The sequence below is a fragment of the Corylus avellana genome, chromosome 3 (assembly GCF_965113065.1).
Source record: "Corylus avellana chromosome 3, dhCorAvel1.hap1.2, whole genome shotgun sequence".
Classification (NCBI taxonomy): Eukaryota; Viridiplantae; Streptophyta; class Magnoliopsida; order Fagales; family Betulaceae; genus Corylus; species Corylus avellana.
The window spans coordinates 19,846,257-19,866,699 of record NC_142492.1 but is presented as its reverse complement, the minus strand read 5'-3'; the positions used below and the strand labels follow the sequence as shown (position 1 = coordinate 19,866,699).

At 37.1% G+C, this 20,443-nt stretch overlaps 1 protein-coding gene across 3 annotated transcripts; it reads left to right on the top strand.

Moving 5' to 3' along the window:
• The first annotated feature begins 1,936 nt into the window (after positions 1-1,936).
• Positions 1,937-19,767, top strand: LOC132176709 (uncharacterized). Of its 3 annotated transcripts, XM_059588992.2 has the most exons (11): positions 1,937-2,087; positions 2,838-3,027; positions 3,275-3,629; positions 3,771-3,824; positions 5,089-5,172; positions 17,871-17,996; positions 18,335-18,402; positions 18,731-18,800; positions 18,923-18,988; positions 19,066-19,143; positions 19,233-19,767. In XM_059588992.2, the coding sequence occupies exons 3-11, from the start codon at positions 3,309-3,311 to the stop codon at positions 19,272-19,274; spliced, it is 909 nt and encodes a 302-aa protein (XP_059444975.1). In that variant the 5' UTR covers positions 1,937-2,087; positions 2,838-3,027; positions 3,275-3,308; the 3' UTR covers positions 19,275-19,767. The 3 variants fall into 3 exon arrangements, 2 of the variants coding, with proteins under 2 accessions (XP_059444975.1, XP_059444974.1); XR_009439581.2 differs by lacking the exon at positions 2,838-3,027 and having other exon boundaries at positions 19,052-19,143; positions 19,233-19,254; XM_059588991.2 differs by lacking the exon at positions 2,838-3,027.
• Positions 19,768-20,443: the final 676 nt, after the last annotated feature.

The following is a 20,443-nucleotide window of genomic DNA, read 5'->3' as shown; positions in this document are numbered from 1 at the left end:
TGTTGATTTCACATGAGCTGTCTACCCAGCAATTAAACTATAAAAAAGTTGCTAATACACATCTACTTATAATAGGAGTCTTTAATCACATTTTTTATTGGATTTTTTTTATTATAAATTGATTAATCTATTAAACTTAAACTGATATGTGTTTTTAGAGTTTAATAGACTAATTTCCTCTAACTCAATTTGGATGAAAATTTTAAAATCACGTGATTAGTTTATTTCATGGTCCAGATTAAATTTTATAGATCTAATGGTATATGTGTTGTTACATTATGAATAAATTGCCACGTCATTTTTTTTTTTTTGAATAATTGTAGTTATATATATATAATTGTTGTTAATACGAAATTAACTATAAAAGTCCCACTAGCTAATTTTAATAGATAACATTTAGTTGAACCATACATAATAGACGACCTTTTAAAAATATGGTTTGATTTGCTGCAAAACCCAACCAATATTTGCTACGGCTTTGGAGACATAAAAAAATAAAATCGGAAAGTAAAAAAATGTTAATTATGCTATGTTGTTATACATTGTTCAAGTAATATTGTCTTGTGTGATCAAGTTTTGAGCTTTATTCTTATCAAAAAAAAAAAAAAGGACAAAAAACTTAGGAGCTTTATTCATTTTTGGGTAGTGTTTTGGTTGTTGCTCAGACAAATGCTTATGAATCATCCTCTATTTTTGCTTGAGAGGCATAAAACACAGTTAAAAAAAGACATAAGTCAGGGAAAAACAAATGCTCATGGGTCTGAATCTAAAATATATTATGTCTCAAGAAAATTACCTGAGTTCGGGCTCTAGTAAGTGGAGTCGTGGTGGAGGGCCTTCGCAGTCGCTGGGTGACGGAGGAAGAAGCAGCTCAGACAAACCTTGGAGACTAAAGAAGGACTTACGTTCACTGATGGACAAATGAGCTAAAGGAAAAATAAGAAGAAATAACATTTAGTCTTGCAAGGGCATTTTAGGCAGAATATTGATTAACTTTTTTGGCGCATTCTTTCAAGTTTCGCTACTGTTCAAAGCTCAGAGGCTTTTTGACTTTCATTGCAGTTTGCAGGGCATTTACTTCTAGATTGTACAGTAATTTGCCCATGCCATCTGCCCAAACACGCTTATCAAACGAAGCCCTAGTAATTATCTAGGGTACTACATTCCTCCCCCCTTATAAGAATTTTCTCCTCAAAATTTTAGAAATAAAATTCTCAAAGGAATAGGTCCGTAGCTTCACATGGTTCGTGCTCAGTGAATTCTTAGGTGATCTCGTCCCATTTGTTTGTTGGCACTAGTCATCTTCAAACAACTACGAAAAGTCACCTCGTAGGTCATCTAAAGCATCATTGTCGATGTTGCCCACGTTGTACCAACCATTGTCGATCTCAACCCCTAAATCGATCAACTCGCAAAAGGAGTAGTTCGACACACATTCCGGATCCTCAAGTATCTGGTCACAATCCTGTAAAGGAAAACAAACTATTTTTTAGTCGACTACCTTGTGACCATCGTGGAGATAGGGAGAAAATCATTTTTTTTGATATTTCTTAGAGACCTTTGAGTTTATTTTGATCCTACATGTGTTAATTGTAAATCAAGAAAATCACATGGACTTTTTCAATTTTGTCTATTATAAATGATAATTTAAAAATATTTTTACAAGAAAGATATCAATAGAATTATGATTTAAAAATATGTTTACGACAAAGATATCAATATAAACGATAATTTAAAAATATCTTTCAAAAAGGATATTAGTTGGGACGGGTTAAATATAATTTCTCTCTCATTTGCCAAGAACAAAGAAAGAATTAAAAAAGCTCAAATTTAATTAAAATAAAGAAAAATGTAGAGAGTTTTATGTGTAATTCATTTTAAAAGTAGCTCTCCAAATAAAATCAAATTAAAAAAAAAAAAAAATCAAATTAAAGAATTCAATAGAAATGTTCTATATTTCATGATGAAATTTTCATCATTCTTCAACCCCAAAGAAAGAAACTCCAAGCCTTAACTAGGAAAAACAGAAAAGAAAACGAAAAAGGAAATCAAGAAAGAAGAGTTTGAAAGAAGTTGCTCCATCCGAGGTATAACAACATTATTTGTTGACTTCTCAACCATACCAATACTATAGCCTTAATTTACCGAATTTGAAGAGACATGTTTATTTATTTATGCCACTTTGTTTTTACCAACACTTCGTCTTCCTGCCTCTTGGATATGCTAGTTTTGAGCTCTTCTTCGGAGTAGTGTGTTGTGTTGTGAACAGCTTCAAAACTGGAGCAATCTTCCCATTTGTGTTGTTCGTTTATATTTGATAGTCAAATAGTAGTATAATTACAATATTCGAATAGACAAAGTTGAAAAGAAAGCAGCGGCTACGTTTGAATGGTGCCGCCCACCAGGTGTTCGAATAATTTCTCAAGAGAAAAAATAAAATAGCGAATCATATACTGCAGTTCCCATTCTTCATTGGTAGTCTGTCGAAAGAGGCCAATTAGCTTGTCCCCCGTCTTTTCTCTTCAAATATTAGGACCCATTTGTTTTTTTTTTTTGGTCTTTGTTGTTATTGTTACCATCTTTTCGTTACCATGTTTGGCTTTGCATTGGGAGAAGTATTAATGAAAGAATTTAGATAATCTCTGTTTTGGTTGCTTAATCCAAAACACGTAAGAGTACCATGTATTTATAGTCAAATGAGCTAAGAGCTCTTGTTACATAGAGATTTACAAAGAGAACCGAAAGAGAAAAATGTTAAGGAAGATTTGCAGTAACGTAAAACAAAGAAAACTAATTAAGGAAATTGGAGAAGACTCCTAACTAAGGCTGTCAAGTAGGATGGTTGTGCAGAGAAGTCGTTGAACCTCAAAAGCTGGAAAAGGGAGGCCGCATGTAGAGGCTACTGTTCACAGAACACATGGAGACATGTTTTCTGTGAAAAGTTGAGCAGTCAATGCAGTCAATCTCCTTGGATCACGGGATCAGATTGAGTAATGAGATATGTGTTGTTTGCTTGTAGCTGAGAAGGTAGCAGATGAGTCTTGAATCACTTTAACATTTAATATGCATCTTTTTTTCAGATTTGGCTTAGGTGCATTTTCTATGATTTTTTCTATTTAAATCCAAAATTAGAAGGAAGAGATGATAAGTCCCAAGCCTAACCCAGAATGCAATATGTTTTTTCAATATTAATACAACACCAAAAATATGCACACTAGCCAATGCAAATTATTGATGTTTTCCATTTCTCTTGTTGTAAATATCGGCTTTGCAGTACAAGCTTTTGCTGCACCCAATTTAGTTCATGAATGGCGACCAGCAGCAGCTTGGTGCTTCATCGTTGTTGGTCTATGTTGGTCTATCGAGGTGTAGCTTTCCCACGGAGATCTCCGAGACTAATGCTGAACTTCCATTCAGTGTGTGCAACTTTAGCAGTCAAAGCCTCCTTTGACAGGTGCATTAGTCGCTTCGGCACAAGGACATGCAACAGTAAACCAAACCAGCTCACAAGAAGCTGCTCCGCCAATGCTTTTGTTGTTGTCGAGGATGAAAAATATGGCAATAAGCAGGTGATTAGTGTTACTCCAAGTCTTTACGACTACATCCTTGCCAATGTTCGAGAGCCTGAGGTAAGGAACTTCTTTCCCATTTCTTCCTTTAATATTTACTCATAAGAATGATATCTTTTTCAGATGTATATTTAACTGTTTATTATCGATTTGTTCTTCTATATTTGCATTTTTGTGATTCTTTATGAGGTTCCATGTCAGATTCTACGGCAACTTCGAGAGGAGACTGCTTCCATGCATGGTAGTCAGATGCAGGTATTTGTTACTGCTTCCTTCCTTCGCATATTTTATTGGAAAAAATGTAAAATCAAATCCATGTGGTTATACTGATTTGCAATAAGCTCCCTATGGTATAAAATGTTCTGAGAGCTCCACGTGGTATGCAAAAATAACAAATAAGTCTATACACCCAATTTCTGTCTAATTTTTTTGACAAAAACCGTCAAATAACAAATACATCTTATGGGTTACACGTGTCATAATCTGATTGGTGTTGATGTGGCATTTGACGGTTTCTGTCAAAAAAATAGACGAAAGTTGGGTCCAGGGACCTATTTATTATTTTTGCATGCCACAGGAAGTTATCAGAACATTTTGATACCACGGAGAGCATATTGCAAAGCAGTGTAACTACAGGGACTGATTTTCATTTTTTCCTAATTTATTTGAAATTGTGTGATGCAGAGTTCTTAACACTAACATTAAGACATCTAAAATTCCTAATTACTAGAGCACGCAGAGGCTTCTGGTTCCTCTTTTTAGTCTATCTTGAATTTGATTGGGATTGGCATGTACCTGAGCTTCTGTTAGTGGTTTGGATGCAAGTATTTGACCCAACTTTCTTCAATATTATATTATAATAATAGGCAGGACAGCTTTGTGGGTTTAGGACTGTTGTGTGGGTTTAGGGTTTATTAGGGATTTAGGGGTCTGTTTTGTGGGCTTAGGGTTTTAGGGCTCTCTTATGGGGGGCTTTTGTGGGCTAGCTTTGGTTTTCCTGTGTATACGTCCAGTGTACTTAGGGGCGCTTTATGCTTTTTAATATATACAACATTACTTATAAAATAATATTATATTATAATAATGATTGCTATGAAAGCAATGTTTCTATACCATCGAAAATATTAAACTGATATGCAGGGAAGGAACTCTTGATTCAACATGCGGAGAATTCTTCTGAGGGGAAGTAATCTTCTTTTCTCTATTAATTTTTCAAATATTTAATTCTAAGGGATGTTACAAGTACTATTCTTCTATTACATATTTTGGAAACAGTTGGATGTGATCTACATTGTGTTTGATCATTATCTCAATGGACGATTAATAATTGACAATATTTTGTTCAAGGAAAAGTTAAGATTGTAATCCTTCGCAATATTATATTGACTTTACTCGCATTTCTGCTACAATCTTCAAGGCATTCATAGAAGAACTATTTTCTATCAATGTAATCTTGTATGGAATGTCAAAGTCACGGAACATATTCACTAAAGCTGACAACATATTGTTCTCTTCATAGGTGTCTCCTGATCAGGCACAGTTGCTTGCTATGCTTGTGCAGATTCTTAGGGCAGAGCGTTGTATTGAAGTTGGTGTTTATACTGTATGTATATCTTACTGAAATTTTACTTCTTCTAGTTAATCAACTACTCACTGTTTTCTTTCTGATATGCAAGTATTTGTTGCCATATCTCATCATCATCGTCTTGTGACAGTCCTTTGATTTCTAAACTCTCGCCTAGTTTGTTACTTATACATATGTAAGAAAAAGTTCACTTCAATGTGAAGTAACAAAATGTAATGGAATAACTGCAATTCAGGTCCTTAAGAATTTGAACCAGAACTGCATGCGATGGCATATGCTCAGTGCAAGTATTTTATGGAAATTGCCATTCTAATTTGGTGGGTCACTTATATATACCAACAACAACAAAAAATCATTACCAAAAACCAAAAAGGGTACTCACAATAATTGTGTATTGTGTGGTGAAAACTTTGGTTATTCCTTCAAGGTTGGTGGCATAGAATTCTTTAAAACAAGTTTATTTACTTCCATATACATTGAACAAGCTACCACTATCCTGAACGAGTTACCACCAGACAAAGTTACTGTTTCATCCACTGGACAAACAAAGAACAGTTTTGAGTCAAAGCTATTTGAATCCTCTGTGCAGTTGATCACCATAAGATCCTTGAAGAGCAATTTTCTAATCCTTCACCCTTTTTAGATCTCCAGTAACTACTTAATGCACTCAGACTAATGCTACCATCTCAAGTCGATTTGGTGATGTGAACCTGTTCTATGTATATAGATTAATAAAAGCGAAGCTATTAGAAAAACGCAGAGAACATATATGGGTAATGCTTGCAGTTCCAGCTTCAATAGTATTTAAATTTGATTAGGGCTCATTGATAAAGATAGAATCCTATCTAGAATAGTGCTTATCTTAGGGTGATTTGTCCTATCAACCCTTGTCTTTAGTACTTTAGTAGGAATCTAGTACCCTGCTCTATAAAAGTAATGTATTCTTTTTATTTTTGAGATAGAATAAGATTTACAATTGCTTAGTTTTATTTGAAGTGAGACTCCCTTAATATTACAGTAGTGGTGAGATGCTACTACTAGCCCATGACTTATATTAGTGAGACGCTAATCTATGTGAGGGATTGCTACCTCGTCCTGTTAGTTTTGTATTTGTTCGATCAATTTTTGGTGTTAGAGCATGTTCGATACATTGGGCTTTGGTTGATCTTTGATTTACGTCCTTGAATCATGAGCACACAGAGTGGCAAATCTTATTCGCTAAGAAGACTCTCGCAAGCACAAAGTAATGATCTTTTGGTAGAGGTTGTTAATCGGATAAATTCAATAAACCAAAGGTTAGACACTATGTCAAAGCTCATGTATGCTAAACAACATGCGGAAGTAGCAACAGATACTGTAGAAGATGTTGAACAGATGAACGGGCTAGCTAAGGAGATACCAGATGGTGAAGAAGTTGCTGAAGGAAGTAGAGGAGCTCAACCCAAACAAGTCTGCTACGAAGCTGTGCCACCTCCAAGAATGAGGAACAACACACCACAGGCTCCACCATTTGACGGAAGCAAACATCAAATTGGAAGGCTGAACTTTCAGCATATCTTGGACCCAATTAATGGGTGTGGAAAATGAATTGATGATGCCAAAAAAATAGTGCATGTTGATGTTCCATATTTTTACGGAAAGACAAATCCTCATGCCTTCCAAGAGTGGCTTATGTCCCTTGACGACTAGTTTGAATGGTTTTAGTATGTCAAATAACTGGAAGGTATGATTTGTGAGATGAAACTAAATGTCAGAGGACATGGGTGTTAGATAGGAAAGCTGAGGAATAGCCCACATAAAGTGAGTGGTTTATAAAGATAGTCATGAGTGTTTAAGTCTCACATTGCCTAGTTACTAGGTGAAATTGGATTTTATAAAGAAATATAGGGAAGCTCTAAATTATCTAGTCCTTTTGGGGTGATAGCGCAAATGTGGCTAGTGCTTTTATGAGTCACTCTGGTCCTATATTAGGAAGATATAAGTAACCCACATAAAATAGATGGTTTATAAAGATAGTCATGAGTGTTAAGTCCCACTTTACTTAGTTACTAAGTGAAACTGGCTTTATAAAGAATTCTAGAAAAGCTCCAAATTGACTATTCCTTTTGGGATAATGAGTGTAAATGTGGTTATCTCTTTTCCTTGAGTCGTTACAGAACATTTTGTATGTTAGCATCATTCTCACCCTCTCTTTTCCCATACGTCACTTTTATAAAGAAAGCAAAGAGCCCCCCACCTAGTTGCACCTTCCTTATCAAGCCCACTCACTATCATTGGCTGCCTTCGAGTGTGTGGCTGGGCTGAGATTTCATTCCTCTTGCTGCCAATGGAAAGCCATAGTTATTTTTTTCCAGTCACACAGCACTGGTCCTAACTACTACAACCATTTTATTTCAAGCATAACATCTAGCCCAACCAGTGGTAGAGAGTACAAAGTGTAGTAAACTCGAAACCTTGTAGAGTTATGGGCATTGTTGTGTATTTTTCTTTGTAGATCAGATGTTATCCATTAGCCACCTTGACCACAATGCAGTTGTTGGAACCACCGGAAGATTTAGGCCCGTAGCAATTTCTTGGCCAATGAAATTGTGTGTAGACCTGCTGTCCTCCAATACCACCATGGATTGCTTGTTGATATAAGCCATAATATGCGTCATCCTAGGTCGCGAGCAGCCAGATAACGCTTGAAGAAAGATTAATGGTCCCTCTGTTATGGGCTCCATATCAGTATTTGCAGCTTCAACTGTCTCTTCCTGCAGCTCTTCTTCCTTGGTCATATCTTCGTAAAGGCCTGATCTAATAAGAAACATCCATGTCTTGTTGCATCTATGGCCCGGTGTGAATCACAATGGAATCACAAACCTTTCTCATGTTTCTTTTGCAATTCCTCCCAACTCAGCCTCTTGAATCCTGTTACTGGTGCTAGCCAATTTATAGGTGCTGCCATAGGACCCCTGTGATTCCTTGTTGGAGGCCTATTCCATTCTTGTTGTGTACTCTTCCTCTGCGTACTTAGCTTGTCATCCCGCTTGCAAGCCAACTTAATCGTATGTCGCAGTGTTCGTGGCTTAAACATTTGCACTTCAGATGCAATGTTGTCTTTTAGGCCTCCTAGAAATGCTCCAATCAAAGGTTCTGCTCTTTGGGTGTCCTCCGAAATTCAAAAAACTACACCACTCGACAGATCGGATCACCTCCTGAATAGCGAGGAAGTCCATCTTGATCTGTTTGGCTGAAGTATTGGACTGTGTTCCTTCATCCTTGCTTGAGACACATGAAGAAGAACCCTTATCCTCAGACTTGTATGCAGGTTTCATCGATTGGTCTTCTGTTTACCCATGTAATGCTGCGAGCAGGCCCTTGATTTCACTCATGGTTTCTTTGATGCTCTGAATCTTTGCACTTGTGCTGTTGATACCATCTTGGACCTCTTGTACATCGGACTCAAGCTTCTCGATTCTCTCCTTGTGTGTAGACATGGCTCTAATACCACTGATAAAACCCAAGATCAATACTACAGAATATGGAAAATAACAAAGCGGAGCAGCTACTGGTCATCGCCTTGGTAAGCAAGCACTCCACTTAGGGCAGTAGTAAAACCACTGGTGTTTTGCTAGCAAATTTCTCTGCTTCATTATAGCCATCTTCTACAAATTTAAACAATAAGTGTATGGTTCCTTATTGGACTGAACTTGCTCTAAACCATTCGACTAATACCAAGACTATTACTAAATTTATACTAACAAACTCCTAAATAGAATTAAACTCTAGCAGCAACCAACTTCTATTGCATCACTTCAATTCTGCAGCAACCAACTTCTACTGCACCTCCATCCTGGCTCTTCTCTCCCTCAACAGTCTCAACCGCCTAATACTGCTCCTTTTCTAACATCATATATTTTTTATTAGGCTTCCTTTGTCTTTGTTATAGGGTTTAGGGTTTGCATGAAAAGAGAATTGAAGAAGAGGCTTGATAATCATGTTGCCTTCTTCCTCTCACACAATATATATATATATATATATATATATATATTGTAACTTTGAATACAAAGACCAAAATACCCATATAACTTATTAACCCTAATACTCTCCTCTAACACTCCTCCTCAAGCTGGAGCATATATATCATATAAGCCCAGCTTGGAATAAATAAACTCTTAACTTCTTTTGACACAATGATTTTGTAAACATATCAGTTAGCTGATCTCCAGACTCCGCTGAGTATCTTATCTCGAACAAAGTGACAATCCTCAATATGCTTGGTTCTTTCATTAAAGATAGAGTTAGATGCAATGTGTATAGCAGCTTGATTATCACAAAATAACGGGATAGGAGTAGGAGCGGCGATCCGATTTCCTGGAGAAAATTTTGTAACCATGTCAATTCACTAGCAATATTAGACATTGCCCTGTATTCTGCCTCAGCACTCGACCGTGCCACCACCGTCTATTTCTTACTTTTCCAAGTCACTAGATTACCACCCAAGAATGTACAATATCCTGTAGTAGATCGCCTATCTGAGGGAGAACCTGCCCAATCTGCATCAGTAAACCCTTCTACCCGGAAGTGTCCATTTGGTCTATACAATATTCCAAGGCCAGGAGCTCTTTTCAAATATCGAATAATACGAGTAACAGCTTTCCAATGTGAAACCCTATGAGCCTCCAAGAACTGATTAACAACACCAACTGCATATGAGATATCTGGCCTAGTAATAGTAAGATAATTCAACTTTCCAACCAAACGACGATACCTACTAGGGTCTTTAAATAATTCTCCTTCATCCTTTACTAATTTTTGATTAGGATCCATTGGAATGTCAACAGGACGAGCACCCAGGAGACTTGTTTCTTCTAACAAATCAAGTACATATTTTTTTTGAGATAAATTGATACCTGTTCGGGATCTAGCAACTTCAATTCCCAAGAAATATCTTAATTTTCCCAAATCTTTTGTATGAAACTTCTGCTGTAAAAACAATTTCAATCGAGCAATGTCTCCTGAATCATTGTGACGACCCGCTTGATAAAAGCATGGTTTAAAAATTTTTCTTTTAAAATCCAATAACCCACAACAAAGCGGATTGTCACAGTGGCATGGCGACACTGCAGTATGCCACGAACCCATGCACTAACCTGATTGACAATATCATAAGTCTCACAGAGCTATATGCATCATCCATGATTAATCAAAGTTTATATCTTTGCAGCGGAATATAAATAACATAGACATAACTTAACATATTTGAGCTGACAATACATCTATGTGAATAATGCTTTACATACAAAAGAATGGCTAAACAAAGTGTCACATGCGACACGAGCCATATACAAAATACCAATATCTAAGTATATACATAAATGCTATAACAAAAAGGACTAATAACTAGTCCATTAGAATCAACCCCCGACGCATCTAGGCCTCAAACCTCGTGGCCCAAATACATGGCAACAGGATCCTCATCTACTATCTCTGTACCTGCCTCCACAACATCGTCTGCATCACGGCAATTACCACCACCCATGATGCAGGCGGATTTCATGAGCCCGCCGTCTCCATGTAATCGAGATGCTCAGCAGTATAGAACTTACTAGGCTTTCAAAAATAACCATCATTTGAAAACATACTAAATCAGCTGAGAGTATACATAAGCCCGATCTTCCACTCTCGGAACATGCGAATACTAACCCATCTAACTTTATACATACTTACAAATTAAAAGCTTAGTTACACCTATAGACGTGCATTCACTATTTTGGGTGAACACAAATCCATAAGTTTAGTTAATCAATAAAACATATTCAAAGTCATCACATATCATCTTATGTAACTATTCATATCGATATACATTATGCGCAGTTGCATCTCCTGCACATAAGCATATGGATATGCCTAGTATAAAAATCATCATATGCAACCATTCTTATCAATATACATTATGCGCAGTTGCATCTCCTGCATATAGGCATACTGATACACCTGGTAAGAGCTCATATAAAACCAATCATCATTATCATAAAATCATATGCTATGCATGCTCATGCAACATCATCTTCTCATATCATCCATACATATACATATATAACATCATTTCCTCATAACATCCGTCATGCATATATACATAACATAACATCATCTCCTCATAACATTCGCCATGCATATATACATAACGTAACATCATCTCCTCATAACATTCGCCGTGCATATATATATAACGTAACATCATCTCCTCATAACATCCACCATGCATATACATATATATAACATTATCTCCTCATAACATCCACCATACATATACATATATAACATCATCTCCTCATAACATCCGTCATACATATACATATATAACATCATCTCCTCATAACATCCGTCATACATATATACATAACATAACATCATCTTGTGCCATTTCCATCATGAGGCAACCCTTCGGTAGGAGACTTGTCATCGCTATCGGGGGCCGTCTTGTTGTTTTTCGTTATACATGAGGCCAGCTCTACGGTAGTGAGACGATACTCAATCATCACCGGAGTTGAACCCCGTTTCCGTTATGCATGGGCCAGCTCTACGGTAGTGAGACCATACTCAATCACCACCGGAGTTGAACCCCGTTTCCGTTATGCATGGGCCAGCTCTACGGTAGTGAAACCATACTCAATCACCACCGGAGTTGAACCCCGTTTCCGTTATGCATTACTCATGCCATGTTCATGCTTATGTCAATAAATCCTTGGACTCATATGCTATCATAACTCATATTATAAAATCATAGAATCATATCATAAACTATGCCAACCATCAAAATGCTCATAACAACATAATCATCACATTATCTTGTAAACCCATAAAAGCTCATAAAAACAACACATCAAACATTCATCCAACACTTCTCATAGAACATCATTAAATAGTCATATAATCACAAAACACCTTGTATCAATCATTCACCCAAAACATCTTTTATACTTTAAAACATAGTATATTTTTGCTCAGTAAGTAAAATACTTACCTTGTAGCCTACAAATGACTCGCGATTCAAGTAATCCTTTCGAAGTGCTCCATCGATCCGATCACCCACACCACACATTGGAAGACTAGATCTAGTCCTAAGCCTCCAATATCACATTACATGCCTCACTAACCCCATGGCCGGAATCCATCACCTTCTTCTTCTTCTTCTTCTTCTTTCTTCCTCTTTCATCTTCGTCGGACAGCAGCTCTCTCTCTCATTCGGTCTCATTCTCTCTCTAGCTCGGTCTGCATCTCTTCCTCTCTCAATCCGCAGCTCTCTCTCTCTCTAGCTCGTTCTCTCTCTCTCGGCCAAGTGTGTGTACGTGAGAAGAAGGGAAAGAGAGAAGAGAAAGAAAAGAAAGAAGAGAGGAAAGAAAGAAAGAATGGGGGCTGCTGCGCGTGAGTTTGGGAGAGGGAAGAAGATAATGTTATCTTCTTCCATCCAACCATGGCTTGACACGTGGCAAGTTAGATTTCATTTTTATTTTAAAGCCACATCTTTTATAAATTGCTATATCACCCCCTCATATTAATTCTATTTTTTTGTTCTCTTTAATTCCCCACACTTCTTTTATTTACTCTAGCTACAACTTACCATTAATCTATTTTATTTATTAATCATTTATCACACTAACATCATTATTAGTTAAACTCTTTATCACTAAAACTTACATTACATAATATATCATCATTAAATAATATTGTTATTATATTATTGTCCCACAAATATTATCATTGTTATTAACCAATCTTGTTTAGATATCAATTACGATAAAGTCATTATTATTATTATAAATCATCCCATGTGCAATTTATCTCATTAATTAAATCTGATTACTATGAGGTTATTAATAATAAACTTAATTATTTTCTCGGGTCTTACAATCATCACCTATAATCACAATGTCATCTACATATACCACGAGAAGGATGTAGCCTGCACCTGTATGCAAGTGAAATACTGAATGATTTGTCTGACAGCGCTGAAGACCAAACTCCATAACTGCCTCAGAGAACTTTTCAAACCATGCCCGTGGAGATTGCTTGAGGCCATACAAAGCTTTTTTTAACTTATAGACACAACTCCGATACTCCCCCTGAGCAACAAACCCAGGTGGTTGCTCCATATAAACTTCCTCATGTAAATCTCCATGTAAAAAGGCATTTTTGACATCTAACTAAAATAAGGGCCAATTAAGATTAGCAGCAAAAGAACTAAGAATACGGACGGAAGAGATTTTGGCAATTGGAGAAAACGTCTCATCATAATCAATACCATATGTTTGTGTATAACCCTTAGCAACCAAACCAGCTTTCAACTGTTCAACTAAACCATCAGGATTAAACTTAACCGTGTAAACCCATTTGCCGCCAACATGCTTCTTATCCACAGGTAATGGAACAAGCTCCCATGTACCATTTTGATGTAAGGCCTTCATTTCCAATTCCATAGCTTGCCTCCAACCAGAGTCAGATAAGGCATCCTGCACTATCGTTGGGGTGGAAACAGTAGAAAGATGGGAAATAAAGCAAGAATAGGAAGGAGATAAAGAACTAGTAGATACAAACTGACTGATAGGATGGTTTGTAGTGCAAGAACGTGTACCTTTCCGTAGGGCAATGGGCAAGGAATCAGATGTAGGTGACAGCGGATCCGAAGACGGGATGGATGATGGTGGAGGTGCAGGAGCTGATGGACGTGGCCTACGTGTATAAACGTGGAGAGGAGCAGAAGAGCATGGAGGCAACACGACAGACTTAGAGAGATATGGAATAGGCAGCGGAATAAACGTGACATTGGGCTCAAGGGTAGACGCTTCGAAAGACGCATCACCAGGAAAATAGGCAAGAGACTCAACAAATGTGACATCGACGCTAGTAAAGTAGCAGCGAAGAACAGGACTATAACAACGATATCCCTTCTAAGTTGTGGAATAACCGAGGAAGACACATTTAGTAGAGCGAGGATCAAGTTTATCATAGCCAAGACCCAAATTATGAACATAGCAAACAAACCCAAAAATCTTTAGTGGTAAGGCAAACGGAGGTGAAGAAGAGTACAAGAGTGAATGAGGAGAAACACCATCTAAGATCGAGGAGGACATCCGATTAATGAGATAACAAGCAGTGAGGACCGCCTCACTCGAAAAATGCTTGGGGGCATGCATATGAAACAAGAGACAACATGCAACATCCAATAAATGTTGATTCTTGCGTTCAGCCACACCATTTTGTTGTGGAGCGTGAGCACGCGATGTTTGATGAATAATGCGTTTATCAGACAAATAAGAGGCAAAAGAACTAGATGTGTATTTTTGGCATTATCAGAACGCAAAATACGGATTTTCTGAGTAAATTGAGTCGTAATCATATTACGAAAAATTCAAAAAACAGAAAATAACTCTGAACAATTTTTCATTAAAAATAATCAAGTCATGCGGGAAAAATCATCCACAAATGTCACAAAATAATGAAATTTATCGGACGCAATATTGATAAAACCCCATACATCAGAATGAACTAACTCAAAGGATGTGAAACTCAACTAACATCTCTTGACGGAAAAGAAACACGACGGTGCTTACTGAGCTGACAAGCTTCGCAAGATACGGACAACTCATGACGAAGACTCGGGACTTGATGCTTCATTGTAGGAAGGGAAGGATGACCAAGATGACAATGCCACTGAAGAGTTGAGGTTGACGACTGTAAAGCACGAGAGGAAAATGAAGGTGCAAGATCCAGATAATACAAGCCACGAACTTCATACCCCATACCAATCATCCTCCTTGCCTTGAGATCCTGAAAAATGCACAAAGAAGGATAAAAATTGACAGAACAATTAAGAGCTTTGGTAATTTTACTGATGGATAACAAATTAAAAGGAAGACCGGGAACATGTAGAACCAACAACAACTCAATATCTGGACTCAGATGTGTATGGCCAGAGCCGGCTACGGTGGAGAGGGAACCAATAGCTAGGGTGACACTGTGTGGTGTATCAATAGGATGATAATCAGAGAGAGAAGTGGACGAACCAATCATATGTTCATTGACGCCAGAATCAATAATCCAGGGGTCGCGAGTGGAGGATAAAAGACAGTGAGATGCAGTACCTGACTGGGCAAGAGTAGCAGTAAAAGTGGAAGTGACCTACTTATGAGCCAAGAACTGAGCGTACTCATCATTCGGAATGGAGATGAGATCATAATCTAGAGAAAGACTCGAACTAGTAGGGGGTCCAGAAATATCGAGAGAATCCTCCAGAGAAAAAGCCTGATTGGCAAAACCCGACTGTTTGCCGTGTAAATCCCAACAAAAATCCACGGAATGATTACTACGACCACAATGTGTACATTTGCGAGGGTCACGACTACTAGTTCGACCATCACCTCGAGAATCACGGCCGCTACGAAAATCACGACCATTGCGGCCACCACGATAACTACTAGCGCTGCCACGGGTAGTAACAAAAGCAACGTGCTCACCAATACGCTCATAACTCAGTTGAGAGCCATGATCAGAAAGATTAACATGCTAAATCCGAGAGAAGACCTCAGGAAGTGAGGGGAGGTCAGAACCACCCAAAATCTATGCACGAACCGACTCAAACTCAGGTTTGAAGCCAAGAAGAAACCGAACCACATCCACATCTTGGCGTTGCTTTTCCATTTTCTGCAAGTTCGTAGAAAGCAGTTGGTACAAGTTCGTCTCCTTACAGATGGCCACAACCTGATTATAGTACTCATCCACAGTCTGAGCACCTTGTTCAAGCCCAAAATATTGTTTACACATCTCATAAATCCGAGTGATATTTCCAGTACCAGAATACATATGACTGAGATGATCCCAAATATCCTTGGTAGTAGGCAGATAGATGCATGAGGATCCAATGTGAGACTCAATACTGTTCAACATAAGAGAGATAATTTGATTATCTTCTTGTTTCCGAAGGCTAGGAGCAGTGCCTTTAGGCTTACCTGAAGTTAAGTGAGGAAACCAGCCCTTGCCTTTCAAGAAAACTTCAACCAAACGTGCCCAATAACTATAGTTCTTTCGATTCAGCTACACATAAGTCATTGGGGCATTAACTAAGGAAGTATCAGGTTTAGCAGCCATAATCTCAACAACAATGAAGCCAAAGACTCCACCACAGAAATACACCAGATAAGTAACTGTAACAACCACTAAAAAAACAAATGGAAAAAAAAAAAACCCACAACAACAATGCTCGAAATAGGGCAGAAACCAGCTCAAACCAATGCCAATCAGTAAAATAATGAGAGAGAGATAAACCAGTAGGAATACAACTAAAAAAAACCAAACAAGGACCTTCGCCGGAGGCAGTCCAAACTCACCGGAAATAGGCAGACTACGCCGGCAATACCAAAACCAGAAGCTAATCGAGATAGGAACTTTCGCCAAAGACTTACCGGAGGCCCGCCGGAGTTTCGCCAGAACACACTGAAACACACCGGCGTCCAACAAACCTCACCAGAGATACCAACAACCAGGACTACAGACCCAAGCAACGACCACAAGCCAGCAACTTATTGAACATGCCGGCCACCACCACAGAACACGCCGGCAACTACCATAGACCACGCCGGCAGGTCACCAACCACCACAGAATCTGCCGGCCAACCACTACAGACCACGCAGGCCACAAACATAGAACACGCCGGCCACCATCTACCCCCAATCACGATTCATGGGCATTAAGCCCACTTCTTATACTTCCACGACCAGTAATACAGTAAGGGGAAAGAAAAAAAGAAAGAAAAAAAATATGAAGGAAGGAAGAAGCAGGGTGGGATGAGATGCGTTAGTAGTTATAGCTCTGATACCATGTTAAATTACAAATTATCTCAAAAGCTTAAGCTGATAGGAAGAGGTAAATTTAATCACTTAATCAATACTTTAACATTCCCTTTCACGTATACTTTAACACTCCCCCTCACGTGTGGGCTCAAACTCTCTTTTTATAGGTGAGACCCAACACGTAAAATATTTAATTTTAATGGGGATGAATTGACGAAGTCAAGGTTCGATTACAGGACCTTTGGCTCTGATACTATGTTATAAGGTTTAGGGTTTGCATGAAAAGATAATTGAAGAAGAGGCTCGATAATCACGTTGCCTTCTACAAAGACCAAAATACCCATATAACTTATTAACCCTAATACTCTTTTCTAAGAGTCTTCTACGTCTATCATTGTCTTATTATTATTGTTGTCATTGTTATTTTTCTCTTATCTTAATTTTTTTCTTTTTCCCTCCTTTTTTTTGTTGGCAAAATAGAAACTGTTTTTTGAATATTATTTGAACCCTTGTCATCTTGGTTAAATGACCTCCCAAATTATACTGCTGTCTGGTTGGCCGAGTTCATTCTGGTTAAATTTAACCCTTGTTAGTAAGTGAATCAATGTCATGCATGTGTATGTCAACGTGAGGTAATGAATATATTCTGATTGTTATTACTTTCTCCTTCTTGTACAGTATTCTTTAGAACTGTATTCTAGCTTTGGATTTCATGTTTTCTGAGTACCCTGAGCGAAGCTTCTTTTTTGTTTTCAATGTTTGACTATAGGGTTCATTTTTACTATGCAGTTGAGAGCTTTATTTTTTATTTTTTATAAATTTAATCAAGTAGCAATTAACTGTCTTAAATCTTAATATTGTATATGTTGTTTTAATTTGTTCAGGGATACTCCTCATTGGCTATTGCATTAGTCCTTCCAGAATCAGGTCGTTTAGTTGCCTGCGAAAGAGATGCCAAGTCTCTTGAGGTTGCAAAGAAGTATTATGAGCGAGCTGGTGTTTTGCACAAGGTTATATTTATCTCTTTTTATCTTGAATACTATTAACATCAAGAAATGCTTGATACTTGCAGTTATAGACTATAGCTTATAGAGTTTGTCTTTTAGCTTATACAGCTTGTAATAAGGAATATCTGCTAAATTTGCATCATCTAAACTGGAAGAGCCTGTAATATTTCTTCAGTGGTGCAATCTGATCATATTTCTCCAGTTACAGATCAACTACTCGGTCTTTGTTTTGCTCGAGATTTGTGGACTGTATATCTATCCCACATTTCCTAATTAACGTTTCTCATACTCATACTTCTTTGATGATTTCTGTATACTCTGGATCACTTGATTTGCATTAGGTGGATGTTAAATATGGACTTGCAGCTGATGCCCTAAAATCACTGATTCTGAAAGGTGAAGCTTGCAGGTAAATGTAGTAAGCAATAAAAACTGTGTGCCGCATTTTTCTCAAACTGCTTTAGCTTATGTTCTGTTTTGGTTATAGGGTTTCTTGGGGAAAACAATAGTAGTTCTCACTTCCCAACTCTTCTGCATTTATTTTTTGCAATAACCACAATATAAGAATTTTTGTACTAAGAATGGAGTCCAAATATTATGTGATGATTTCGTATCCTTAGATTTGAAGTCCTCCTACCTTATTCTTTTTTCATGTAAAATGGGCTTTCTTTCTTCCATATATATGAAGGACAAAATTAATAATATAACATTCTGCACCTATTTACTTTTCTACTCAGCTTTGATTTTGCATTTGTCGATGCCGAGAAGAGGATGAATCAGGAATATTTTGAACTGCTTCTTCAACTGGTTAGAGTAAACATTACATTCAAATAATCTGTTCCATATCCATTCACCCTTCCTGTTTGATTCTTTTGACAATTTTGCTCATTCATTGTCCTGCTTAGTTGTTAGTTAGTTTCATTTTACAGGTGAGGGTTGGGGGTCTCATTGTGATTGATAATGTCCTTTGGCATGGAAAAGTTGCTGACACAATGGTGGGTCAATGACTTTTGTTTATAAATCTTGTCCATTTGAAATGAATTTGATTTTTTTAAAAGTTTCTTTCAAGCAGGTAAATGACGTTAAGACAGTTAGCATTAGGAATTTCAATAAATGTCTACTGGAGGATAAGCGTGTAAACATCAGTATGGTAGGTCTGAATTTTCTGCATATATTATGACAAGTTCTGCAAGACTCTTTTCAATTGATCCATAACCTTAAAACTTTTTGGAGTTCTAGGTACCTATTGGAGATGGCATGACGATATGCCAAAAAAGATGACCTCATAGCAAAGGCTGATGATATTCTTGATTCAGTGAATAAGTTTATAATAAACTTATTTGGCACACAAGTCTGCGCAAGTGAATAAAGCACCTTTTGGTCATTCAGTTATATCTTGAGACCTAAGTTGGTGTAGCTTTTTGCAGGACTGAAGGTATACTTTGAGGATGACTTGAAAACCTGAAATTTGAATCTGATGCTGAAAATGAGATCATTCTGATGCAGCTATAATTTAAATAACTAGCTTCATCATCTATTGAACATAAACAAAAGTATATGCATTGAAGAATCAGTCGATGAGTTGTCGATTATAAGCTGGTTTTCATTTTGGCTCTGCCAGGAAAGATCCTTGCATCCTCCTAGCAGTGGTTTTACTTTTATATCTGTGTTGAATGCTAATCTATAACCATTTTATGGTTTACAAATGTTTGAATGGAATATGTGAAGAGGATGTGTTATTAAGTCATGATGCTAGGAACAACTTGATAGATCATTTTACAATCTCAGACCCTTCTCTCAAGCTTAAAACTCTTAACTTATTTGTTCCTAGTTTACTTTCAAAGTGAAATCACTCTGTGCGATGCATGACAATTGACAAGGAAAACTCTATTTGATGGAGACAAACCTTTTAGACACAAGGTTAACACTTGATACTGAGAATTTTGATAATCATGATGATTGGGAAAATCAATTGGAAATCATATCGATGAATATATATAGCAGTCATGCAAATTGTAACTCTTCTTCCTTAAATTATATAGAAGATATCATACCTGCAAACTTTTATTTCACTTGATTGTGTGATTTATCATTTAAGTGCATCTTAACTATGATTCTGATCGCTTTCTTATGAATTCCTGGATATTAGTCATTTAAGTGTCAATATAATGTTGATCTGTTATTATTTTTATTATATTGGAGGGCATTTATGTCCTTGTACTATGAACCTGTCTTAGTCTATTGACTCTATTGTCTTAGTCTATCTTAGGCGTACACATTCTTATGAGATATTTAATGTAATAACTTACAATGTTAATATTTATAATATAGGTTTATACAGCAATTCTAGTATGTTTATTTAGATGTGATTATATTTCCAATAGTTAAAAGGAAAATTATTTTGTTGTGAGATATCTGATATATAAATGTTACGTGAAAAATGTGAGAGT

What these genes read in the sequence shown, in the direction of transcription:
- LOC132176709 (XM_059588991.2), top strand. Translation starts at nt 3,309, where the DNA reads ATGGCGACCAGCAGCAGCTTGGTGCTTCATCGTTGTTGGTCTATGTTG. An exon ending in CTGAAAGGTGAAGCTTGCAG is followed by an intron (nt 18,403 to 18,730) that starts GTAAATGTAGTA and finishes TTTTCTACTCAG; the next exon opens with CTTTGATTTTGCATTTGTCG. An exon ending in AGCGTGTAAACATCAGTATG is followed by an intron (nt 19,144 to 19,232) that starts GTAGGTCTGAAT and finishes TTGGAGTTCTAG; the next exon opens with GTACCTATTGGAGATGGCAT.